General features: G+C 43.4%; 1 protein-coding gene across 23 annotated transcripts in view; it reads left to right on the top strand.

The window, feature by feature from the left end:
- Rbfox1 (RNA binding fox-1 homolog 1) overlaps nucleotides 1-21,184 on the top strand; it is a 1,601,479-nt gene that overhangs the window by 1,217,529 nt on the left and 362,766 nt on the right. Inside the window, exon 1 of one of the 23 annotated variants that reach the window (XM_028872937.2) lies at nucleotides 11,423-12,036. The exons of 18 other annotated variants lie outside the window; for them this stretch is intronic. In XM_028872937.2, coding sequence (XP_028728770.1) covers nucleotides 11,938-12,036 — 99 coding nt within the window. In that variant the 5' untranslated portion in view covers nucleotides 11,423-11,937. Of the gene's footprint in view, nucleotides 1-11,422; nucleotides 12,037-21,184 lie in introns of those variants that run through there. 4 more of the 23 variants (XM_028872924.2, XM_028872925.2, XM_028872941.2 and 1 more) reach the window with 4 other exon arrangements.

Below are 21,184 nucleotides of genomic sequence, written 5' to 3' on the forward strand. Positions count from 1 at the left end.
TGCACATGAGATAGTCTAGCCAGCCAGAGGAACTGATAGCTCTTCTCCTGAACACTAATATGCTGAGAGCATTGGTTAATTACATCTGAAGCCAGGTAAAGGGAATGATAGTGAACATGACAGATCATTTTTCGGGAACAAGAGTTTCAGTTCAGAAGAACAGTTGTAAAGTACCTTCAGGAGAAGATAGTGCCCTCAAGGACAAAGGGGACCATTGATGCTAAGCTTTTGAGGATCAGGAAACACAAAACAGACCACTGAAGATGAGAATATATAAGCTTGCTTTCAAAGGGAAGGGAAAAGTCAGGGACACATTAGTGCCTGAAGAATCTAATCAAGTCAATTGTGCTAGAGCAGCCAGTGTCTCCATTGAGGTTGAACTGTGTCCAGAACCCTCTAGAATAATTTCAGTTGTCTAATTCAGTCTTCCAGTTTCACTGGCTGTCATACATACAGATATAAGGGAAACATGGTGAGGGACTTAGCTTCATGTGTGAGTCTTTGTATTTAAGCCCAGAGACAGTACATATATATCTCAGCTAAGAGGCTACATGGGGTTATGGAAATGTGAGACACCTGTCACTGTGAAGTGCAATGCCTGTGCCAAGACTTGGAAGTCCAGAGAGAACAGATTCGATGAGATGAGATGAGATGTTGAGAATTAAGGAGCTTTCCTACCCAATAACCAGTATCTCTGCATCATAACCTTCTAGGTTTTCTGCAATAACCTAGTTTTGTATGTCCTTATATCCTCCTGTGCTCACCATTAACAGCCACCAGCCTTTGAAGGTGTACCTATAATACTGAGAACTGAGAGTCCCTGATGTTGCCTCTTACCTGTGTACCAGGACAAGACCTTGACAAGGCTAAGGTCAAACTCGATTAATTCAGATATTCAGAGGTTAGAGGTGAAGCTACATCTATACAGAGAAGCTCATGGGAGACTCGGGTTTCAAGAAGATAAATATTTCTCATCATTTATGGGGTCAAAGAACCCTACAGCCAGGTCTATTGCAGTGGGGGGTAGAGGGGAATTCTCTGCAGGGTTTGTTTGCCTTCAAATTTGTTCAAGTTCCATGCAGAAAGTCGAAACACCAGTGGGTGGATGTGGAGGCTTCCCAAAGTAGACCTCCCCACCCACATATTCATTAGAAGAAATCACCACTTAGCCGTTTTTGTCTCTACCGCCTACCCTCCTGGGTCCCACGCTCTTAACATTCTGTCCTGTGTTCTGGGAGCCAACTCCCACCCTCTAAACTGCCAAATATTGAACTCTCTCCCCTAGCATCTCCTCTTAGAACCTATTGTTTCAGCAAAGCTCCTATGAGAATAGAAGCTATTCACCTGCTCTGGATACTTTTTTTAGTTTAGGGATATGCTCTGGATCTCTCTGGCCCTTTGGCTAGTATAATACAACACTCTCTGGAATTCCTCACTTTGGCCAGAGGTGGTGGGGAGAGAGTGCTGGCGGAGACACAGGAGCCAGGGGCTTCTCCTTTGAAAAAGTGAAAGGCAGCTGTGGATGTTGTGGTACTTCCACCTCCTGTCACAAAAGAGGGGGTAGAAAGCTGAGATAATGTCACTCTATAAAAATAGATGTTCGGGATGAGCGATTGATTTCTGGGAGAGGAAGGCTTGTAGATTAGCTGGAATGGATAGTGCTGTGGAGAACTGCCTGCTCAGGTGAGGTACTCAAAAAGACTGAAACATTGATGGTGATGATGATGATAAAGGTGATCATATCGAGGATGGGGACAACTATGATGGCATGATTTTGGAAGCAGCCCCTTTGCTGCTACTGGTACAGCTGACAATTGGAGGAATAATCCTCCACTCTGTTCTTCAAACCTGAATGGAAACCCCACTCCTCACTATTTACAAGCAAGCATACATTTATTTCAACCTTGTATATTTTCACATGTTGTTGAGAGTCTTCAAAAGATATCTTACAGGGTTATGTGAAGGTAAAAACAAAACGAAAGCATTAGTTGCCATCTGGCCAGAAGTCATCTTCTAGAATATGTTACTCCACTCCTCTCCAAAACACAGAGAAGAATTGACCTCATATGTTATGTGAGGACCTGGATAGGAATATAGCAGATGAGGACTATTGTATACATTTGGTTTGTTAGCAAGGTCAAATCATGCACTTAGCAAATCAGGTCAGGGCTGAGAATACTGGTGCATGCCTATAGTCCCAGTACTCAGGAGATTGAAGAGTGGAGACTGTGAGTTTGAGACCAACCTGAACTACATGATGAGTTCAAGGCCAGCATGATCCTGTCTTTAAAAATAAAACAAAACAAATCAACATTGATGTGGCACTACATGCCTGTAGTTTTATCAGTTGGAAGACTGAGACAAGAGGACAGTGAGATTGATATTAGCCTGAGCTCTATATAGCCTGTCTTCCCCAACACAACCACAAAACCTCAAACAAATAAGCAAAATAAAACAAACATACAAACAAATAAACAAAACAGAAGGTCAGGGCCAAAAGACCATGTCTATATATTTTTCTATAATGCCATGTTATTTAAAAACCTTTTCAAAAACAAAATTACATTTAGAATTCAGCATTCTGTCAATGTATTGACTTTACTGGTCTTGTATGTGATTTATTTACTTAGTTATTTATTTGGCAAAAAGGATAAATGTCTGTTTCATTAACTCATTAGAGATTGATAATAAAAATAATTCATAATAATATTTGCTGCTGTTTGTGATTGTTGCTAGGACATATGTTCCAATCTCAGGATATATAACTATATTTTAATTTTTAACAAATTCATTATTAAAAACAATATTACTATCCTCCATGAGAGAGTGGAACTGAGGTTTTAAGAGCTTACAAGATACTATACTGTTTAGTTCAGTTTGGGCTTTGAGACAGGGTTTCACACATTCCAGACTGACCTTGAGATTATTTTGTAGCAGAGAATGGCATTGAACTTCTGATCCCCCTGCCTCTACCTTCCAAGTGTGCAGAATGCAGCTATGTACCACCACGATTGATTCCTGCAGTGCTATGAATCTAACTAAGAGTTTTGCGCATGTTAGGCAAACACTGCACAATAATGCTTTATCTCCACCTCTTAGTAGATATTTGCTATCAGATACTGAAGTATAAGCATTGAGCCCCATGAGGTGGAGCTGCAAAGATAGATTCTCCTGTGCAGTGCACTGCATACCCTTTCATGAACCAGAAAGTTTCTGTGTACTTCATCCCAGTTATGCTATTGTGTGGCCTTGAAGGAGCAGGGCTGTGTCATTGAGGAGAGTGAATAAACTCTGGTGATCCATCATAATCAATTCCCTTGACCTTTCTGACACCTCTTCTATAAGAAAGTCAAGCTGCTCTGTAGGTCAGAATGCTCAGAACTGGGAAGGGCATGGGGTTTTTGCTGCAGAGAGCTAGCAAGAAGAGGAGGACACTTATTCAGGCCTGCTAATTGTTTCCAAGCATCCCCATGGCACTTACCAAGAATCCCTGATCCTAAGAGTGTGGGTGCCTGGGCTGAGAAGCACTTTCCGTTCATTATCTCAGTGGTTCCCAAATGCTGACCCACAGGCTCATCAGACTCCTCAAATGGCATTTCCAACAGACTGCAACTAAATGAGAAAATCAAGGGCAATTTAGTGAAATTTTTAATAGAACTAAATTTAATCAATTTGAAAGGCCGTCCTTTATTTTGAGATTATGTCCTTCTTGCATTTTTTTTGCTTTTGGGTGTAAAATGCCCTTTCCTTTTTGAAGTGACAAAGCTAGCAGATGGTGTGTGTGTGTGTGTGTGTGTGTACAGACCTCCTAACTTGGCCACAAATGTAAAAGTTGTTAATTTCATGCAGTCCCTGTTTTAAATTTTATTGTAATGGCTTCTGGTTGGAGAGGAGGGTAGAGAATAACGACCTTGCTCAGAGGGAGCCCTTCATTATTGACTCCATTTTGCAGAAGAAGAAACTGGCATGACACTCACCCTTGCCTGGGTTGACATCCCTTGCAAGTACCAAACTTGGATTGAAACCCAGTTGACATTTCTGGAAACTTAGCAAAGCTTCATCAGGTCCTACACTGTCACTGTAAGTGGTTCCTTTCCTGCCCCTGGCCACTTTCAGTTTAACTGGACTCTGGGATATCTTGAGGGCATAGACTAGAGTCCACAGCAGCTTTAGAGACTCTAGGTATTTCCCTGAGGCTGCCCAGAGGTAGCTGTGTGCCTTGCCTTGCCTTGACACAATAGAGTTGAGGGCACCTGGGAAGACCTGTATGTCCCTTTTCTCTGTGCCTGCTTTTGTTTATGCTCACCCTAAAACATGTAATCAGTGAAGATCGGTATGTACAGAAGTTAACACCAACATACTACTGCATGCCATGCAGTAGGCTCTCAAGTGACATAGGCCATCTCTTATTCAGAAGCCAAGTTCATATCTGTGAGTCCCAGCAATAGCAGCCAGAGAGACAACTACATAAGGAAAAAGAAGGTAAAAGAAGAGGGGACACCCTTTTTATACCTCTGAGCTTTCTTGTCATTGAGCAGGGAAAAGAGGGGGTCCTGCAGTATGGGGCGTTTACCCATCACCCCCACAGCTCCCCAGAGTTTTCTTGAGTGCGAGCAGCAGGAAATATTAGATAGAAGGATTTATAGCGGAGAATCTTGCGGAGATAAACAGATAGAAAATAAAGGATAGCCTCGAGAGGGCCTGGAACCTATTCCAACGGGCCCTGACTGTCTCTGCCCCAGGGTTTTTATAGAGACGCCAAGGGGTGCAGCAAAAGACCTCCTCCCCCAGCATAGCCAAGTGCAGACCATCTCAGACACCTGCACTCAGGCCCGTGGTCCTGATCATCCTCTATATGGACCTGCTGGGTAAAGCCACAAAGAACCCGAGAACGGGCTCCCACACTGCAGGAACAAAGAGTGTAAATTTATCTGTACCTTTTCCTGGTTTCTACTTTAGGCCTGTTGCCAAATTAAACTGTCCACTCTGGGAGGAGGTCAACTAGGATCTAGACATACCCAAGCTTGCAAAGTAACCATAACCCTAATTTTCTACAGAAACATATGCAAGATGCCAACTCGCCAGTCTGTTTCTTAGCAGCCTTGATATCTGAGGAGGTGGTAGGCAGGGATTCAACTCCTGTCATTTATGAACAAATAAGTTAAATGTGTTTTATCCCTGGGAAGTTGTGCCTGAAGCAAACATGATGTTCTTCGAACTGGAAACCTTTCACCTAGGATCTTTTTTTTTTTTTTCTTTATATGTTTTTGGAGGGTTCTGAGGCCCGAACTCAGGTCCTTGCATATATGAAATGTATTTCTGTTATGATAGATGTTTGTGCATGAGTGTCTGTGTGTGTGTGAATGTCATCTGTGCATGTGCCCTTGGAGGTCAGATGAGGGCATTAGATCCTTTGGTGCTGAAGTTACAGGCTTTTGTGAGCTACCTCATGTTGGGCGGGGCTGGAACCCAAACTCCTGTCCTCTCCCAGATCAACTCACATTCTTAACTGCTGTGCAGTCTCTCTGGCCTTATAACCTGGAGCTTTCATGATTACAGCTGTGACAGACATGAGGTAACAATTGTTATATTTGTTTTGTTTTATTTCATAGGCACATTTTGAAAATCCAAGCAACCTAAGTGTGTACAAAGTGAAAATCAAATCCCCATAACTCAAAGAATAACCAGGTCCTTTTCTATGTATTTTGCATGCATGTGTATTTACATTCACACATGTATAAGCCCTTGCCATTTATTTATAAATGGTGGACTTTTTGTTGTTATTGTTTTAATTTTTAAATTCTCTCTCTCTCTCTCTCTCTCTCTCTCTCTCTCTCTCTCTCTCTCATTCTTTCTCTTCTCTCTCTCATTCTTTCCGTGTGCGCACGCACGCGTGAGCTCTCTTGAGTGCAGGTGTGTACATATCATGGCAAGCATATGACAGTCTGGAGACAGCTTTGCAGAATCATTCTTCTTCTCCCAGCTCTTTGAGACAAGGCCTCCCTTGTTTCTGCTGTTGTGCTCCATGTCCAAGGCTGCCTGGTCCATGAGCTTCCTAGCACTTCCACTAAGGTTTCTGGGTTTACTTTCCATCTTACCATAGAAATTCTGGGTTCTTGGGATCAGACTCCAGTTATCAGGCTTGCCTGGTGAGCTGGTCTACCTGCCAAACCATCTCCCAGGCCTCAGTTGTGGGTTTTTATTGCTATTTGATTTGATTTCACAGCAAAATGTTATTCTGTATATTCTGAAGCTTTTTACAATCCTTTCTTCGTGATTTCTCTAAGGGAAAAACATGCAGATGCTTCTATCCTTCTAACAGGTGTGTGTATGGTAGTTACATTTTAAATACTCTTCCTCTATTGCTTTGTGTCATTTGCCTTTATAAGCAACATGAGAGTGAATATCCTGATACATACATATCTGTGTTCAACACTACTATCAACAGTGCAGATATTGGGAAGTGGAATAGTTCCCCAAGATGATAGGAACATTTTACATTTTGATAATCAATACCAAAATGTTATCTTCCAACATCAACCAATTTTGACTTCCAGACAAGTGTGTGAAACTGTATGCCTCTCCACATCTACTTCAATTTTATTATTATCGGTAGGCGTTTTACCTTTTAAATTGGTTAATTTTATTTGGTAATTACTATCAATCTTTTGAGCAAAAGGCAATAATAGTCACAATGACCATAGTTCTTATTTGAATTTATTTTGATTTTTACTTCTTAAAAAAAAAAAAACAGCATTTCAAATAACCAAGATTGGCTTGAAATTTCAAATGTAGTAGAAGACCTTGAATTTCTGATGCTCTTGCCTCATTCTTTCCAGACAAGCACTTGTGTGCTGAATGTGGTGGCTCATACATACCTCCTGTTCCAACAATTGAGAAGCTGAGGCAGGAGGATTTCTGTGAGTGCAAAGTGGGCTTATATAACAGAGGAAGACCCTGTATCACAAAATTTAAAACTGTAAAAAAAATTAAAATTAAAAATAACAGAGAGGCGAGATATTGTAGTGTGCGCTCTTGGGATCTGGGTACAGCATGTGCTCTGTTCTTGTTTTGCAAGCGTGGCTTATTTTTAGTCAGAGGCTTACTGACAGCCCACACTCAGGATAGAAAGCTCCAGGAGTTTAAGGGTTCTTTGTACCAGCAGAATTTGATCTCTAGGCTGGACTCTGTCATTACATGCAAAGCAATTGTAACTAAGAAGTTGGAATGGGCTCTGCCAGAGAGGAAGCCCGTTGTTCACAATGAGCTCATCTGAGTGAGTCTGAGGTGAAGCATCTTCAGTGACTCAGTGATAGGGAGTGATGCTTTTACCTGGAGAACTGTGTGTGAAAATGGATCTTTTGCAGAGTGGCCTGGAGGGAGCATCAGGGACTGAGACTTTATGGCAACTTGGAAGAAGTAAAAGGCTAGCCAAGAATCTGTACTTTTTGAGTTGAAATAGACAGCAAGAGGTCATGTAATCCAAGTTCCTGTTGCATCCATTCATCCATTCACCTACCCACACATCCATGCATTCACCCTTCAAAGTTAGTATTGTCTGAGTGTATCCTATGTTCTTAGGCAGTGCATTAAACTCTGCACATCTAGTAATCAAATATGGATGTGAAAAGCTCTCCAATTTTGTGGCATTAGGAGTACAAGCTCCCCATTGCTGTTTTGTGGATGGACCCCAGAGAGTTCCAAAATCCATCTATTAGATAACCCTGAGGCTTTGAATCAAATTGCAAAGAGCAGGAAGCAGGGGGCTTTCTGAACGCTGTCACTGCATTTTACAGAGCTGGTACACTTGCTAGTATTGACTGCAGTCTCTCCATCCCCGACTTCCAGCATGCCCTCATCTGACTTGTCTCTTGCCCTTTTCCCAAAGCACCCACTCCTTTATGTTATGGTACAAGTTTACTTGCTTCTTATCTTCATTGTTTAACACACACACACACACACACACACACACACACACACACACACACGCATACTTGAATATAAGCTCTATGATGTGAGGGGTCTTTGTTTTGTCCTCTCTGGGCCAATACATCTCCAGGGACTGGGACAGCCCCTGGACTGAGGTTAATACTAACTAAATTGCGTTCAAGTGTTTGCAAGGCAGTCAATCAAAATGATGCTCAGGATAAGATAATAAATAATAAAGTTCTCTAAAAAGGCTTCTTTTATTCTTTCTTGATAGAAGATTGAAAATATGTTGTTATGTGTATTAAAATTTGGAAGTGAGATTCAAATTTAGCTAAGCTTCATGTTGATATTGTCACTGAGCTAACACAGTGGTCTGAATTACTTATGAATTAATTACATCCAAATGTCCTTTCTTCAGTCTTACCAAAGTCTTTCTTGCTCCGATACATGGCAATTCACATGCAAAGATCCCTTCGAGGCAAGTTTACTGTATTGACAGTTTTAGGAAATTACAATAAGAAATGAAAAGAGGTGAAAATGACTTATTTCATTCTCTTAGCTCATTGACAAATTTGGGGGAGACAGGAAAATGTTGCAAACATTATTGTTTGGGTCAAATAAGAACTTGGGCAGTTGCTTTCAAAGAAAGTACCATTTGAACATGTTATTGTTCTTTACTGTCTTTCCTTAAGCCTTCTGGCTTCTTACAGGGCATCTATAGCCATTCAATTAAGGGTCCTTGTAGCTGAAAGCCAGCAGGGCAGCCCCCAAATGCACAGACAGCACATACATGCAAGTAATCTCAAGTGGCAGGGACTCTTTGTAGAAAGAAACATGTACATTATCTTCCCTCTCTTTTCCTATTAAATGATGTAGAAAGAATTTCCTTTTTACATCATTGAGATGGGGTTGAGATTTATCACTCCTGGATGCCATCTACAAAGCCTCACCAGTTTTGCCATTGGTATATCAAAATGATCACAGAAAGACTATGCCTTTTGATTTGGGGGTCCTTCAGTGCTCTACACTGATGTTACCCACAGGGGAATAAAAGTCATTCCTCTGTTTAAGTGGCTTCTCATAACCAAAGTGTCCAGGAAAAGAGCACTTAGTGATTGTATGCTCACACTGTGCAGGGACATTTGAGCTGGTTGGTCCAGAGAACAGAATCTGCCTCCAAATCATTTTGACTTGGTTTGAGGAGGGCTGTGAGCTCATTGCTTCACTGACAGATTCCCAATGTGGCTGACTCTAAGACAGCCATCTAAGGGGAAGGGAGAGCCATTACTTCAAAGTGGGTTTGAAGGAAGTCAGTCCTCGCTGAGAGTTTTCATGTTGGGAGGAAATAGGGCTCCTGGCATGTGAAAACTCTTACTCCAGGATGTATTTGTTTTTCATTAAACCATTCAGATAAGGTCTTAACAAAGTACCAGGTTTTACTTATCTCCTTCCTTATGAAAATGAGCTGAAGAGAAATTTCTACCCTGTCCTTGGAACACTGTAGTTTCTCCGGTGTGAGACTGAAAAAAATAAAAACAAAAATAAATCCCTGTTGTTCAGAAAAAAAAAATTGCTTAAAGCAAAAGAAAAAGCTTGGGAAGACAAGAGAGACCAGAGAGCCATGATCTCTAGTCTTTCATTCGTTCTCATTGGTTTGAGGAATTGCAAAATAAAACAAAGTACAAGGAGAGAAATAAGGAGAGAGGTACTTGGGGTCTGTGTGGCTCAGAGCCTGTGTGACAGGTGCCATTGATTTCTGAGACGATGTGAAGTGAGCATTTTTCAGGATTCTCTTTGTCAGCCCTCCTAACCCCCCCCCCCACCGTGCAGCCCCAGGAGCACTTGCCTTTGCTCTCCCAGCCCCTCTGAACAGCTACTGCAAAGGGTTAAACATGCTACTGAGTGCCTAGGGCAGGAGGGGGGGGCAACCAAGTGGTTGGAAGAAGGGGTTTGCAAGGTGGAAGGTGGAAATGAGCAACCAGTCAGATTGGGACACAGTGACGACATGATTTTGATAACATTTCAGAAGAACAGTGCTGAACTGTGGGATCATTCCTTCCCTGCCCATCAGAAAGCATTTTGATTAGTCTGCCAAGAGAATTGTGTCTTGCAAACTGAGGGATCAGTCCAGAAGGCTTCATTCTGCTGGAATTGTGTGGGGAACACCCGTGGGGATGGCCTATGGAGAGGCCAATCCAAGGGTCCTGCCTCAGTGTCCACTTCAGAGAGAAGTGTTTCCCCTCTGGGGGCCAGTTCTATCCTGCAGATCTGGTACCAATCTTCACCTGGAATTCTTTTAGGGAACCTAGCAACCAGGGAAGGATGCTATCTAGTGGAACTTTGCTCTGAGAATAAAGAAGAAACCCAATCGCTGGCTCAAAATAAATCTATATAAAATATGGCAACTATTCCTGATCATGATTTTACTATTGCCAGGATTTTCCCCCTTGTGGGAATCAAGGACGAGTTAGAGTCTTCATATTTTCTCTTAATTCACAGATCACATCCCTTTTTTATTGCATAAAGACTAACGAAATCTACTAATGAATAATTATTACTTCATAAGATAAAGGGGAGGGGTGAAGATCTGCCTGCAAGAGTGGAATGTTAATTTGGCCAAGGAGGCCAAGCAAAAGGGGAAAATATAAAATAAAACCATTTCAATTTGCTCTCTGCATCACGAACAGTAATCTGTTATAAGACAGAGACTTTTGCCTACCCCGTGTATTTATAATTTGAGAAGAGCAGCGGGTTCTAGGCTGGGAGAAGGCCCCTCGTGTTCACCTGGAGCTGGTGTTTTAGAGTAACAGCTGCGCGAATTCTCCGGTTAAGCCGCACTGCTTGGGGCTGCCTGCCCGGGTAGGCTGATTCCAGGGAGAAAGCAGTGCCCCCAGAGCAGCGGGCGGGGCGGGGGGGGGGGGGGAACCTCCTTCTCGCACCCCCACCCCGGCGCAGCACCCCAACCCCTGGCGTGTCCATCACCCCCAAGCTTCTTACAAAAGGGGAATCCCTTTTCTTGTGTTTATTTGCCAAGGAGTCAGGCAAACAAACCGCCGGCTGAAAATCTCCCGGACTCCTCAGGGTCCCAGCTGAGCAGTCTAGTTAATGGTCTAGCTCCTTTGATTGCTGAAGATGTGGGGCGCTCATACGTTCCCTCTCCCTCTCCCTCCCCTCGGAAGATTTTAGAAGACAAAATTTAAATTTTGGCGAGTCCTTTTTAAAAAAGAAAGAAAGAGACCTACAACCCTGCCCCTGGACCTCTGACAAATGAGAAGACTCCCAGCATCAGCACCAAGCGAGTGAGCGACAGTGAAGCTGTGAGTCAACCCCCCTCTTCTCTCTCTCTCTCTCTCTCTCTCTCTCTCTCTCTCTCTCTCTCTCTCTCTCTCTCTCCCTCCCTCTCTCTCTCCCCCCTCTCCCCCTCCCTCTCTCCCCCTCCCTTCCTCTCTCCCTCATTCCCTCCACTCCCCCTCCCCTCCCCCTCCCTCTCCTCTCCCCTCCTTTCTCCTCCCCCACTCCCTACTCCATCTCTCCCTCTTCCCTCTAGCGTCTCTATCAGGGCATCCTAACCCCTGTCTTTCATAGAAGTCGACTTTGCCCATTCTTTTCACCTTTAGGGGGTGGGGTGAGGGGCACCTTCCACTTTAAGAGCGCTCCAACAACAGGCCCGATAAGCCAAGGGGAGCCAACACTACTTCCCAGCCTCTCCAAGTGTCTTTAGTTGAAGGCTGATGAACGCTGGGTACTAGCAAACCCGAGGGCGAGGAGAGCTAGGGAGGAGGGACTCTCTTGGGGTGCGGTGGGGGAGGGAGAAAGAGAGAGACGAAAGAGGAAGAGAGAGCAAGAGGGACAGCCACTGCTGTGTGAGTTAGATAATCAGCAAAAAATTAAAAAGGAAAAAAAAAAAGCAGTAGCGACTAGGCAAGAGGGTTTTTAAAAAAAGGCAACACGATTGTAGATTGTATGTGAGCATCTCCGCTCTCGCTCTGCGGGCACCCGAGAATCGCGATGCAGCATCCTCTGACGGGGGCCACCTGCGTGGCACTCCCCAACGTGGGCATGTGTCCCCAGCTCTCGTGTGCCTTGACTTTTATGTACTTACAGCAGGTAAGACGCGCGGCTCTTTCTCGGTGGCGGCAGCTCCTTCTCAGCTTGGCCAGACTGGGTACCGCTTCAGTGGGCTGCGCGTTGTGGGGGGGGGTGCTGGGTTGGGGGGCTCGAGCCTGGGACGAGATGAGGATGGGTGGAAGCCTCTGGTTTTCCGTCAAGCCAAAATAACTATTTTAATTCACCTGTCTGAATACTTTGTGAACACCGATTTCCAGCCTCAGGGACCGGGAATTTGAAAATGAAAAACTGCTTTTTTCTTGTGAGCATCTTTTCTCATGTCAGAAGTCCCAGAGGTGAGGGGAGGGAGATCCCTAGGATGTTGAGAGAGTTTGGGGTTCTGTGAAGACATCCTGATGCCTGTAGTTTTAATTCAGCTGTTTCAATGATTGACACAAAGTATGCATGTACTGTGCAAGTATGTTTGTGTGTGTGTGTGTGTGTGTGTGTGTGTGTGTGTGTGAGAGAGAGAGAGAGAGAGAGAGAGAGAGAGAGAGAGAGAGAGAGAGAGAGAGAGAGAGAGAGAGAGAGAGAGAGATCTTTGTTAAGTTTGTCTGTGGTATTTATCCATTCCACAAGAATCAGAACACTGGGATTTCTGGAGCTTGACAGCCCCCAACCCAATCTTCTTTGAAACTCCCCAGCACTAGGTGGGCATGGGCAGATGCTGTCTTGACTGGCCTGAATGTAGGGTGGTTTTGTTTGCTTGTTTGGTTGTTTCTGTACCCCAGGCCTGTCCACTCCCTGGCAGTGGTCTTTCCCGGATGTCTGCTGGCTTCATTCCCATCCAGTCCACAGCACATCTGTGAATTTTTGGATTCAGTTCTTGCTCCGAGTATCTGCTCTGGGCCTCACTGGGTCTCCTCCTCCCTTACTAGAAAGGCTTCTGACCTGTCTACTACTCCAGGGCTTTGGAAACCACCTAACACTGTCCTGTGGGGAGGCAGGCCGGCTGTGTCATGGGGCGGGGTCTGTGCCTGTGAGTTGGCAAGATTAGAGGGTTTTTGTCTGCTGGTGGGAATCCATGACCTCACTACTTCTGTTCTGTCCTATGAAGTTTTCACTGGGAGTAATCCTTTTGCCTGCCTTTCCATGAATTCATTTTAAGGACACGGTTGGTTACGTGTGTGTGTGTGTGTGTGTGTGTGTGTGTGTGTGTGTGTTAACCAAACTTCCTTTCAAGAGTTGAAAGGAGCCCCTTGCCTCAAAGATATCCCACTCTAATTTGTGCTGCAGGAATATATGTCTTCATAAAATGTCAGGGGTTCTGGTTTGAACATTTGGGTAATTTGTTATCAGCTTGGCTGCCAAATTTTTCTTCCGAGTATTTACTGCTGCTAGTCTTTTTTGAGAACAGCCCCTTTAAAAACATCTTGTGAGTAAATCCGTTTATTCTTGTATTTGTATTATTTTGTTTCCCACTTAGTAACAATACGAGGAAGCATCTCTTAGGTATGTATTGATAATATTATTGATAATATATGATTCACCAGCTTCTACTATTTCTTTGCCACAGCTGTGAATGTGTGTCAAGTGCCTGTGTGCGTTTTACATCAGTTACCACTGGAACATCCCAGTAAGCATTTCTTTAGTTGCTAAGCCTCAGCTGGATTGAATCAGATCTTTAGACTGTTTTTTTTAATCCTATATTCATGTCTTTCATTTTATTTGTGAATCAACTGGAATAATGTTATTTAGAACATAGAATGTTATAGGTGCTCAGTGCTTTCTGTGTTTTTGGTGCTCATGTGTTTTGATTAATCTGTATTTCTGCTTCATCATTAAACTGGTTTGCTCATTGAAGAACTGAGGAAGGAGGACAGTGGCTTTGAACAAGAACCTATTCTTGCTGTGAAAACGATGAGTGTATCATGTGGTACCAAGGCTTTCCCACTGTGGGATGCACCTGCTATGGAGAGGGAGCCTCACAGGAAGTGCTGGCAGCCATAACAAATATTTAGAGGGGACTGAATCAACAGCACAGCTCCCCAGGAAGGTAGATGGAGGATGGGCTTTGAAATGAGGTCTCAATGTGTTCTCCCCTTGAATGAGTGCCGCATGGGGTCAGAACAGCTGTGAGTGACAGAAGTATGCCTCTTACTGAGGTTTACTAAAATTCAGAAGTATAAAACAGGCAGACATTTTTTTTTGCTTATCCTATTTACAATCGGGTTTTTAGCGGCTACCACTACCCTTTCCAAAAACTCACTATAAGAGACCTGTGCCTTGGGGTCATCTCTTCTGGCCTTTTAATGCCATGATTCAAAGTCAAGGTCAGACAACTGGCTGATTTAGAGAGGAGACAGTCCCTTTAATCTCCACAGGCCACATACCAATACAGACTACATGTCTTCTGCCCGTGTGGAACCGCTATACTTTTTTTCTGCTATTAATCTATAGCTAGTATTACATATCCATGTGTTTGATGAACAGAGAGATAGTTCATACTTTCAAAGCAAATTGATCAAATAGATGAATGAATCATGCTTTATTTATGATTAACAATACCTTCATTAGAATCATTTCATTTTGTATGTAGAAAAAAGGCATGTGCCATAAACTATTGTCATCCTCATTACCAGTTTACATATGAAAATAATTAAAATCTTCCTATCTTTTTTGAAACATTTCTCATCCAGTTTTTATCCATGCACATGGTCTCACATGTTTGGGATTCCTGGATTTTCACTGAAAGGTTTTATCTTAGAATGAAGTCTTGTATAAGAACTATCTCCTATCCAGCACTCAAGGAAAATGACTCTGTTATATGTTTTCCTTGGCCTTGGTATTAACATCCCATTCCTTCTTAAATACTCTCAGATTTGTCCTTAAGACAACTCATGAAAACAAAAAATCAATTAGGATGCCTCAGCCATGGGAGCATACCCTAAATGTTCAAGTGAAAACAACATAACCCTTTTGCTACAAATAGCTTATTTATTCAGACCAAAGAAGTGGTGTCTTTGGTGTTTGCATTGTTTGACTTATTTTGTATCATTTGTTTACATTTTCTAATAACTTCCTTTTAGAAATTCATCTATACCCATACATGAATATTTTCCTAAAGTTTATGATTTCTTCTTTTTTTTCTATTTTTTTCTGTCTTCTCCTCCCTTTTCCTAACACCCAAGCCATTACCATAGTTAGGAAATATGAGATGAGATAAAGCTTGGTAGCCCTTTTGGCATCTAAATATTCCAGCCAATGATGTCATCACTGGCATGTCTGCACATGTACATACATGTACCCTTAAACACTGCTAGCACATTGCATGGGTTTACAGCTGTAGCCTACTTCTAGAAAGAAAGGATGAAGAGTTGCAGAAGCAGCTGGCCTTTCTTCTCACTGTTGAGGTGAAGTATATGCTTCAGCCTTGGGTCTTGATGCACTGCAGTGGTTCTTTTCTGTGACTCCTTTGACGGAGACATAGTCCCACAGTTTGACTTCCCAGTGCAATATCTTTCTAGAGCTCCTAACTGGGTACTCATTTAAACATCCTTACTTTGAGGGAGAATTCTGAATTCCAGTTCCAAATTTGGAGCTTATTGTCAATGAGATCAAAGAAGAATCTATTTTGTTTGCTTAATAAAAAACAATATGTGTATGCTCATACTCTCTGTCTCTCTGTCTCTGTCTGCCTCTCTGTCTCTTTCTCCCCCTCTCTCTCCAAAATTCTTCTAAATCAAGGGGAACAAACACTAGGCACCCATTTCTTTGTAGGGAATGCTGAGGACGCAGGCAGGACAGACACTCAGGTTTGTTTTCTAATTTAAAAGTCAGGCCCCAGAGCTCCAGAGCTGTATTGGGCAGAGTCCCGACTCTATAAAGAAAACCAGTAGCATATGAACTGCTCCTTGTTCCTCCCCCACCCTCACTGTCTCCAGTTCTGTTCCACGAAGCCTTCTCATCTGTCAAGTGCTGTTCACTCCCAACCTTTTAATCAGCCCAAATTTAACAACGAGTCAAATACTTAAAATCCACATTAAAGAGGGGAGGAAAAGGGGGCCTCTAAAGTGGCCCACGCCACTGTCAATATCCAAAGATGGGTCATTTTTCCCCACCTAATGGTGATGCATGAGCTTTGTTTTAAATAGTGAAGTGGTTTGTACAAAGGGTAATTCCTGGTAAATGAAGCCATTGCTCATGGTGGACACCTTCAGATCGAAAGCAATTGAACTGAAACCCGCACATCAGCCCTTTCTGTCTTTAATTAGAAAGTGCTGCTCAGTGTAAAAACTCACTGGGGTAGAAGGGCTCTCTCATGGAGGTTGGATGGTGGTGGTGGTGCGGGGGCCTGCCTCTATGCACCAGCCATGGTTATAAATTTGGGACACATTAGGTAAGGCATAACAATTATTGCTGCGTAGGAAAGTTCAGTTCTCACCGCGGTGACTCCCCTTGCGTCTCTCCATTTGCTGATTTACGGAGGGGACAAATGACACCTTATCACATTCTTTCTTCTTGGCTTAATCCCACACTGATTTATTAGATAGTGCTGTGGATTGGGGGTAGTCAATAGTGTCAATAATGCAGAAAAGAATTAGGATAGATTATCTTCATGTCTGAATTGTTTAAAGGGATCTAAGTGGCTGGAATGAGCACATTTGTAGGCCTGGTTAGCTGTTTGTCGTGAGATGTCAGCCTGCCTCTGTCTTCAGGTATTGTCTGCTATAATTTTTTTGATTAACAAACCCTGCTGTTTTTTCTGATTTTTTTTTTTCTAAAGAAAGAAAGAAGGTATGTGTGGTGGAACTGTTCTGAACAGGGTGAGACCCAGCATCCAGTGGACTGGGTGCTTCTTTGTCTTACCCCCATGGAGAAAAAGGTATCTTGAAATGGGCTTCATTCCTTCCTATTGACTGTAAAGTTACCTGGACTGCCTATTCGTTAAAACCACTTAAAGCGATGTTCATTAGTGGAAACCATAATGCATCTGTCTGTCCACAGACGGGCGTCTCCTGTGCCATCCCTCTCTGCCTGCCATTTCGTGGTAGGTTGTGTGTCAGAACATGCAAGCCAGCAGCTCTGCCTGAGCTGGGAATGGAGAAAGCCCATGTCATTAGTGCTCACACACCATCTGTTTTTCTTACAGCCGGCCCTTGAGTGATTGTCCGGTAGCTGATGTGCTGAGGGTAGACAATTGTTTTTTAGGAGGTTCTGATTCATTTCACCAAGCTCCCTGCCCCAAGAGAAAACATAATGCTTGTTTATTCATATTGGCTGGTAAAAAGCAGTGTAGTTTATCAGGCAAATCATAGTCTTCTGGAAGAGAAAGACGTTGTGGCATAGTAAACAAAATCAAGTTGGCGCATCTGTGCCTAAGGGGGTTGGTGATGGGCATGGGGTATCATCCTGAGAAAGAGGCAGGGTTGGCACACATGGACGTAATTGCCCCATCTGCAGAGACTTCTTTAATGGACAGGGAGAGGTGTCCCAGTGTGCTGCTTAATTCAATTAAGAAAAGCATAGAAAGTTCCATTCATCAATAAAGTTGCCTATTTCCAGTGCTGCTAGGGAGAGTCTTTCAGGGCTGAGCACTGGACTGTGGCTGTCACCCTGATGTGACTTGCCTCTGCTGGCTCTATTGAGGAGGAGTCTGTGTCAAATAGGGTCAGCTCTTCAGCACAATAGCTTAGAATGGTCCTGGCTGTCTACCATGCTGAGTGCAAATCAGCTGGGGAAATGAGCAGTGGTCACACAGTCTGCCCTTACAAGAGGAAGCTATTAGGAGATGGTTTAGCCAAGAATCCCAAATCCAGTGTCCAAGCACTTCCTTAGGTTAGGAAAGGGCAGTGATAGGAATTCCTAGACCCCTGACAAGGCTGGGAAGTGGGGGGTTTATGGTTGTTTCCGTTCTTCCAGCATAATGAAGCTGTGATTGTTTGGCTGAGAAAGAGCAAAAGATGATTTATGTCTATTGCCCAGGACCCTTTTCTTTGGATTCCTCTACTGTTTTGTTTTTTGTTTTTTGTTTTTTGTTTTTTTTTTTTTTTTTTTTTTTTTACTGAAATGTTGATCTGCATTTCTTCTTTTTAATAAGTGTTTGACTGTTTCCAGAGCATTGTTTCTGAGCTTTCCAGTGAGATAGTTGAAATCTTTTGTTATTTTCCTTAATTTCACCCACAATGCCTCAGGGCTGATGTACAGAGGGTGTAGCTGTTTAGTAAAGAGATCAATAGATGAATGTGTGGGTCTGGACATGATAGAACCAGGAAACAAGGGGAGACAGTGCCTACCACCTGTACCTACATATAGTGTCCAGTACAGTATAGTCATTTGTTTATGTGAAAATTATTTCCAAGTGTTGTTACCATTTCAGTATGTTAAGAAGTATCTGTGATGTTGTGGGGCTGAGGCTCCAGTAAAAGGTGAATGTGAACAGGGATGAACCCAGAAAATAGCTTCAGGTTAGGGAGCATAAAGTAGGAAATGAAGAGGATGGTAGATAAAGCTCAGAAGAGTCTTTGGAGAGGTGATGGTTCTTCTGACCTGAGATGCAAGGATACTGGGCCTGGGAAAAGCTAGAGAAAGCAGTTTAGATGTAGAAAAGAGCAGGAATGGGGGTGGGAAGATTGCTTAAGTGGTAAAACATTTGCCACACAAGGGTGAAGACCTGTGCATAATATCTAACACTTGGGGGAATGGGGAACCAAGCAGGTTTGCTGGCCCATGTTTAAGCATCAGCACTGGAGAGGCAGAGATAAGAGGACCACATCTTTACAAAAGAAAGAAAAAAAAAAAAAAGCCTGAGGAGAGGGACAGGTTGTTTTCTGACCTTCATGCACACATATGCACATACATATATGCACCAACAAGCACACATGAATCACACAGACACACACACACACACACACACACACACACACACACAATCACACACACTCAAGGGATTGTTCTCAGCTACAGAAGATGCCATGAAAATCTCACACTTAGATACACAGAGATGTGGAACAGTCAAATGGGTCTTATGCAGAGTTCTCCAGTCTCGGAGGACAGAGTATGGGAAACACCGAGTCTGTCTTGTAGTCTCACTCTATTTTGAAGTGAGGCACAGGATGGAAAGGTGACCTAATGAAAGACAGTTTTTCCAGGAGTGTAGAATGATGCCTGTGAGGTGTGGCCCTGAAGCAGGGACAGTGAGTGCACAGGAGTTTGATCAGACTCCTAAGGAATGGTATTCACCAAGAGGTCCCAGAGCCCCTGCTGGCCACTTGGTAATCTTGTCAAGGGTCATATGTGATGAGGGAGTCGGTGAGAGCCAGACAAGTATGGCCCACTCTTTCTCCACCTTCAGGTATTCAATCGGCTCCTTCCTCATTTTCACCAACCTCCTCATTACCACAGATGACATATCTTTACTAATTTCAAAATGAACCTACATTTAAGTTGGCAAGTACCCTTGGCCAGTCACAGTGGTGATAAGTTTTCCAGGATTCATAGAAACCAACAGCCACTCCCATGCTTGCTCACTGGTTCCAGGTTTGTAGAGTTCACACAGTGTATGTATGTGTGTATATGCTCATTTATTGTGTCAGATGAGGCTGAACGCACTACATACTAGTTGAGTACTTTACCACTGACCTTCATCTACCCTCAGGCCTCTTTTTACATTCTATTCTGAAACGAGGGCTTAGTAAGTTGTCCAGGCTGGCCTTGACCTTTCTTTCCTCCTACCTCAATCACCCTAGTTGCTGGAATGACAGACCTGGACCATCACTATACTCTGCTCATTCTGTGTTTGCTGAACTCCCACAGGGTTCCAGATGCCATTAGTAAGCAAAGCCCAGCGCTTCTCTATCCCTGGAAGAGCATCATTTACCTGTGTACCATAAGGCAATACTGCATTTAGACACACATCAGCTTGGCCCATTGCCTGTGTTAGGAATCTTCTGGCATTCTTTCTTCCCTCCTCTGAGCCAATATGCAAAGAACAAGACTATATAATTAACTTACAACTTTCTTCATGTCACCTCTGCCCAGCTAGTAGCCCACAGCAAAGGACAGATATCCCTACATTTAGTGTTTACGGTATACAGAGGGCTCTGCTACAGTGGGCTGGGTCAGAAGGCTGCCGCTGTGGTCCTCAGGGCCCATCAAAGCTCTGTTTGCCACGCAGTTGCACCCAGTGTTGATCTTTTCCTCTGCATTGTTTCAGGACACAGAATAGGAAGCAGTGTGGGAATGCCGAATGTGCAGAAGGCCAGTGTGTGTTCTCAGGGTCTTAATGACTATTTTGTTTTTTCTTCTGTGGCTATGGAGCAAAGTACGGCAGCTTTAGGATTTAAGGGCCTCAGATTTTCCTGGACTCAGGAGTGAAATACAAGGAGGGGTTTGGCTTTAATGAGTCTTTTCTTCCCTTGGCAGCAGATGTTTGCCTGAGATTCACCTGGAGAACTGGATTTTTCTTATTGGAAATAGCAGCAAGCATCTGTGTGTTCCTTCCAGGAGAAATGCTTTCTATGCCTAGGTTGGATAGTGCTCAGCTCTCAGGAGAGGATTTGGGCTGAGACATGATGCCCCTCTCTTGGAATGTTTCAGGAACAGTGAGCAGCCACTGTGGAATCTTATACAGGGAGAGAGTCCTTCTGGTTTATATTCAAAAATTGGTCTTCCCTTAGAAGTCTGAGTGTTAACTTTCCCTTCAAAACATGGTTTGCAAAAAGCAGGTGTCTCCTGCCCTTGTGTATAGAGCAGAAATCAGGCTCCGAGGCTTAATCCCAACTCCATTATTCATGAGCTGATCTGACTGAATTGAGCAAGTCACTTAACTTGATTTGGACCTTAATTGCTTCTTCGGAAAAAATCGAGATGAGAATGGCCATTTTATATTGTTCTTGGTGAGATGAAGTGGGATACCACTCGGGCTTGAGATGCAGCAAATAGCCTGTAGATGCTCAAGATACTAAAAAAGTAAACTCTCAATGTAGATGTTAAAGAGATGGGTAAGTGTGTTAAGATAACACAGGGCCAGCTCCTGGAAACTGCCCACTTCTGTTTGCCACTTCTCCCGAATGGGAGTACTGCTGTACCCTTGGCCTGCTGAGGTGACAGGCCCCAGGATTCTGTGGTTACTGGGGTCTCTCATCCATCCTGTCTGCTCAGTTCTCCACTCCCCTTCCTCCTCTGGGTCTTTCCTGCTGCTGCTGGT

This window comes from Peromyscus leucopus, chromosome 8b (assembly GCF_004664715.2).
Source record: "Peromyscus leucopus breed LL Stock chromosome 8b, UCI_PerLeu_2.1, whole genome shotgun sequence".
Classification (NCBI taxonomy): domain Eukaryota; kingdom Metazoa; phylum Chordata; class Mammalia; order Rodentia; family Cricetidae; genus Peromyscus; species Peromyscus leucopus.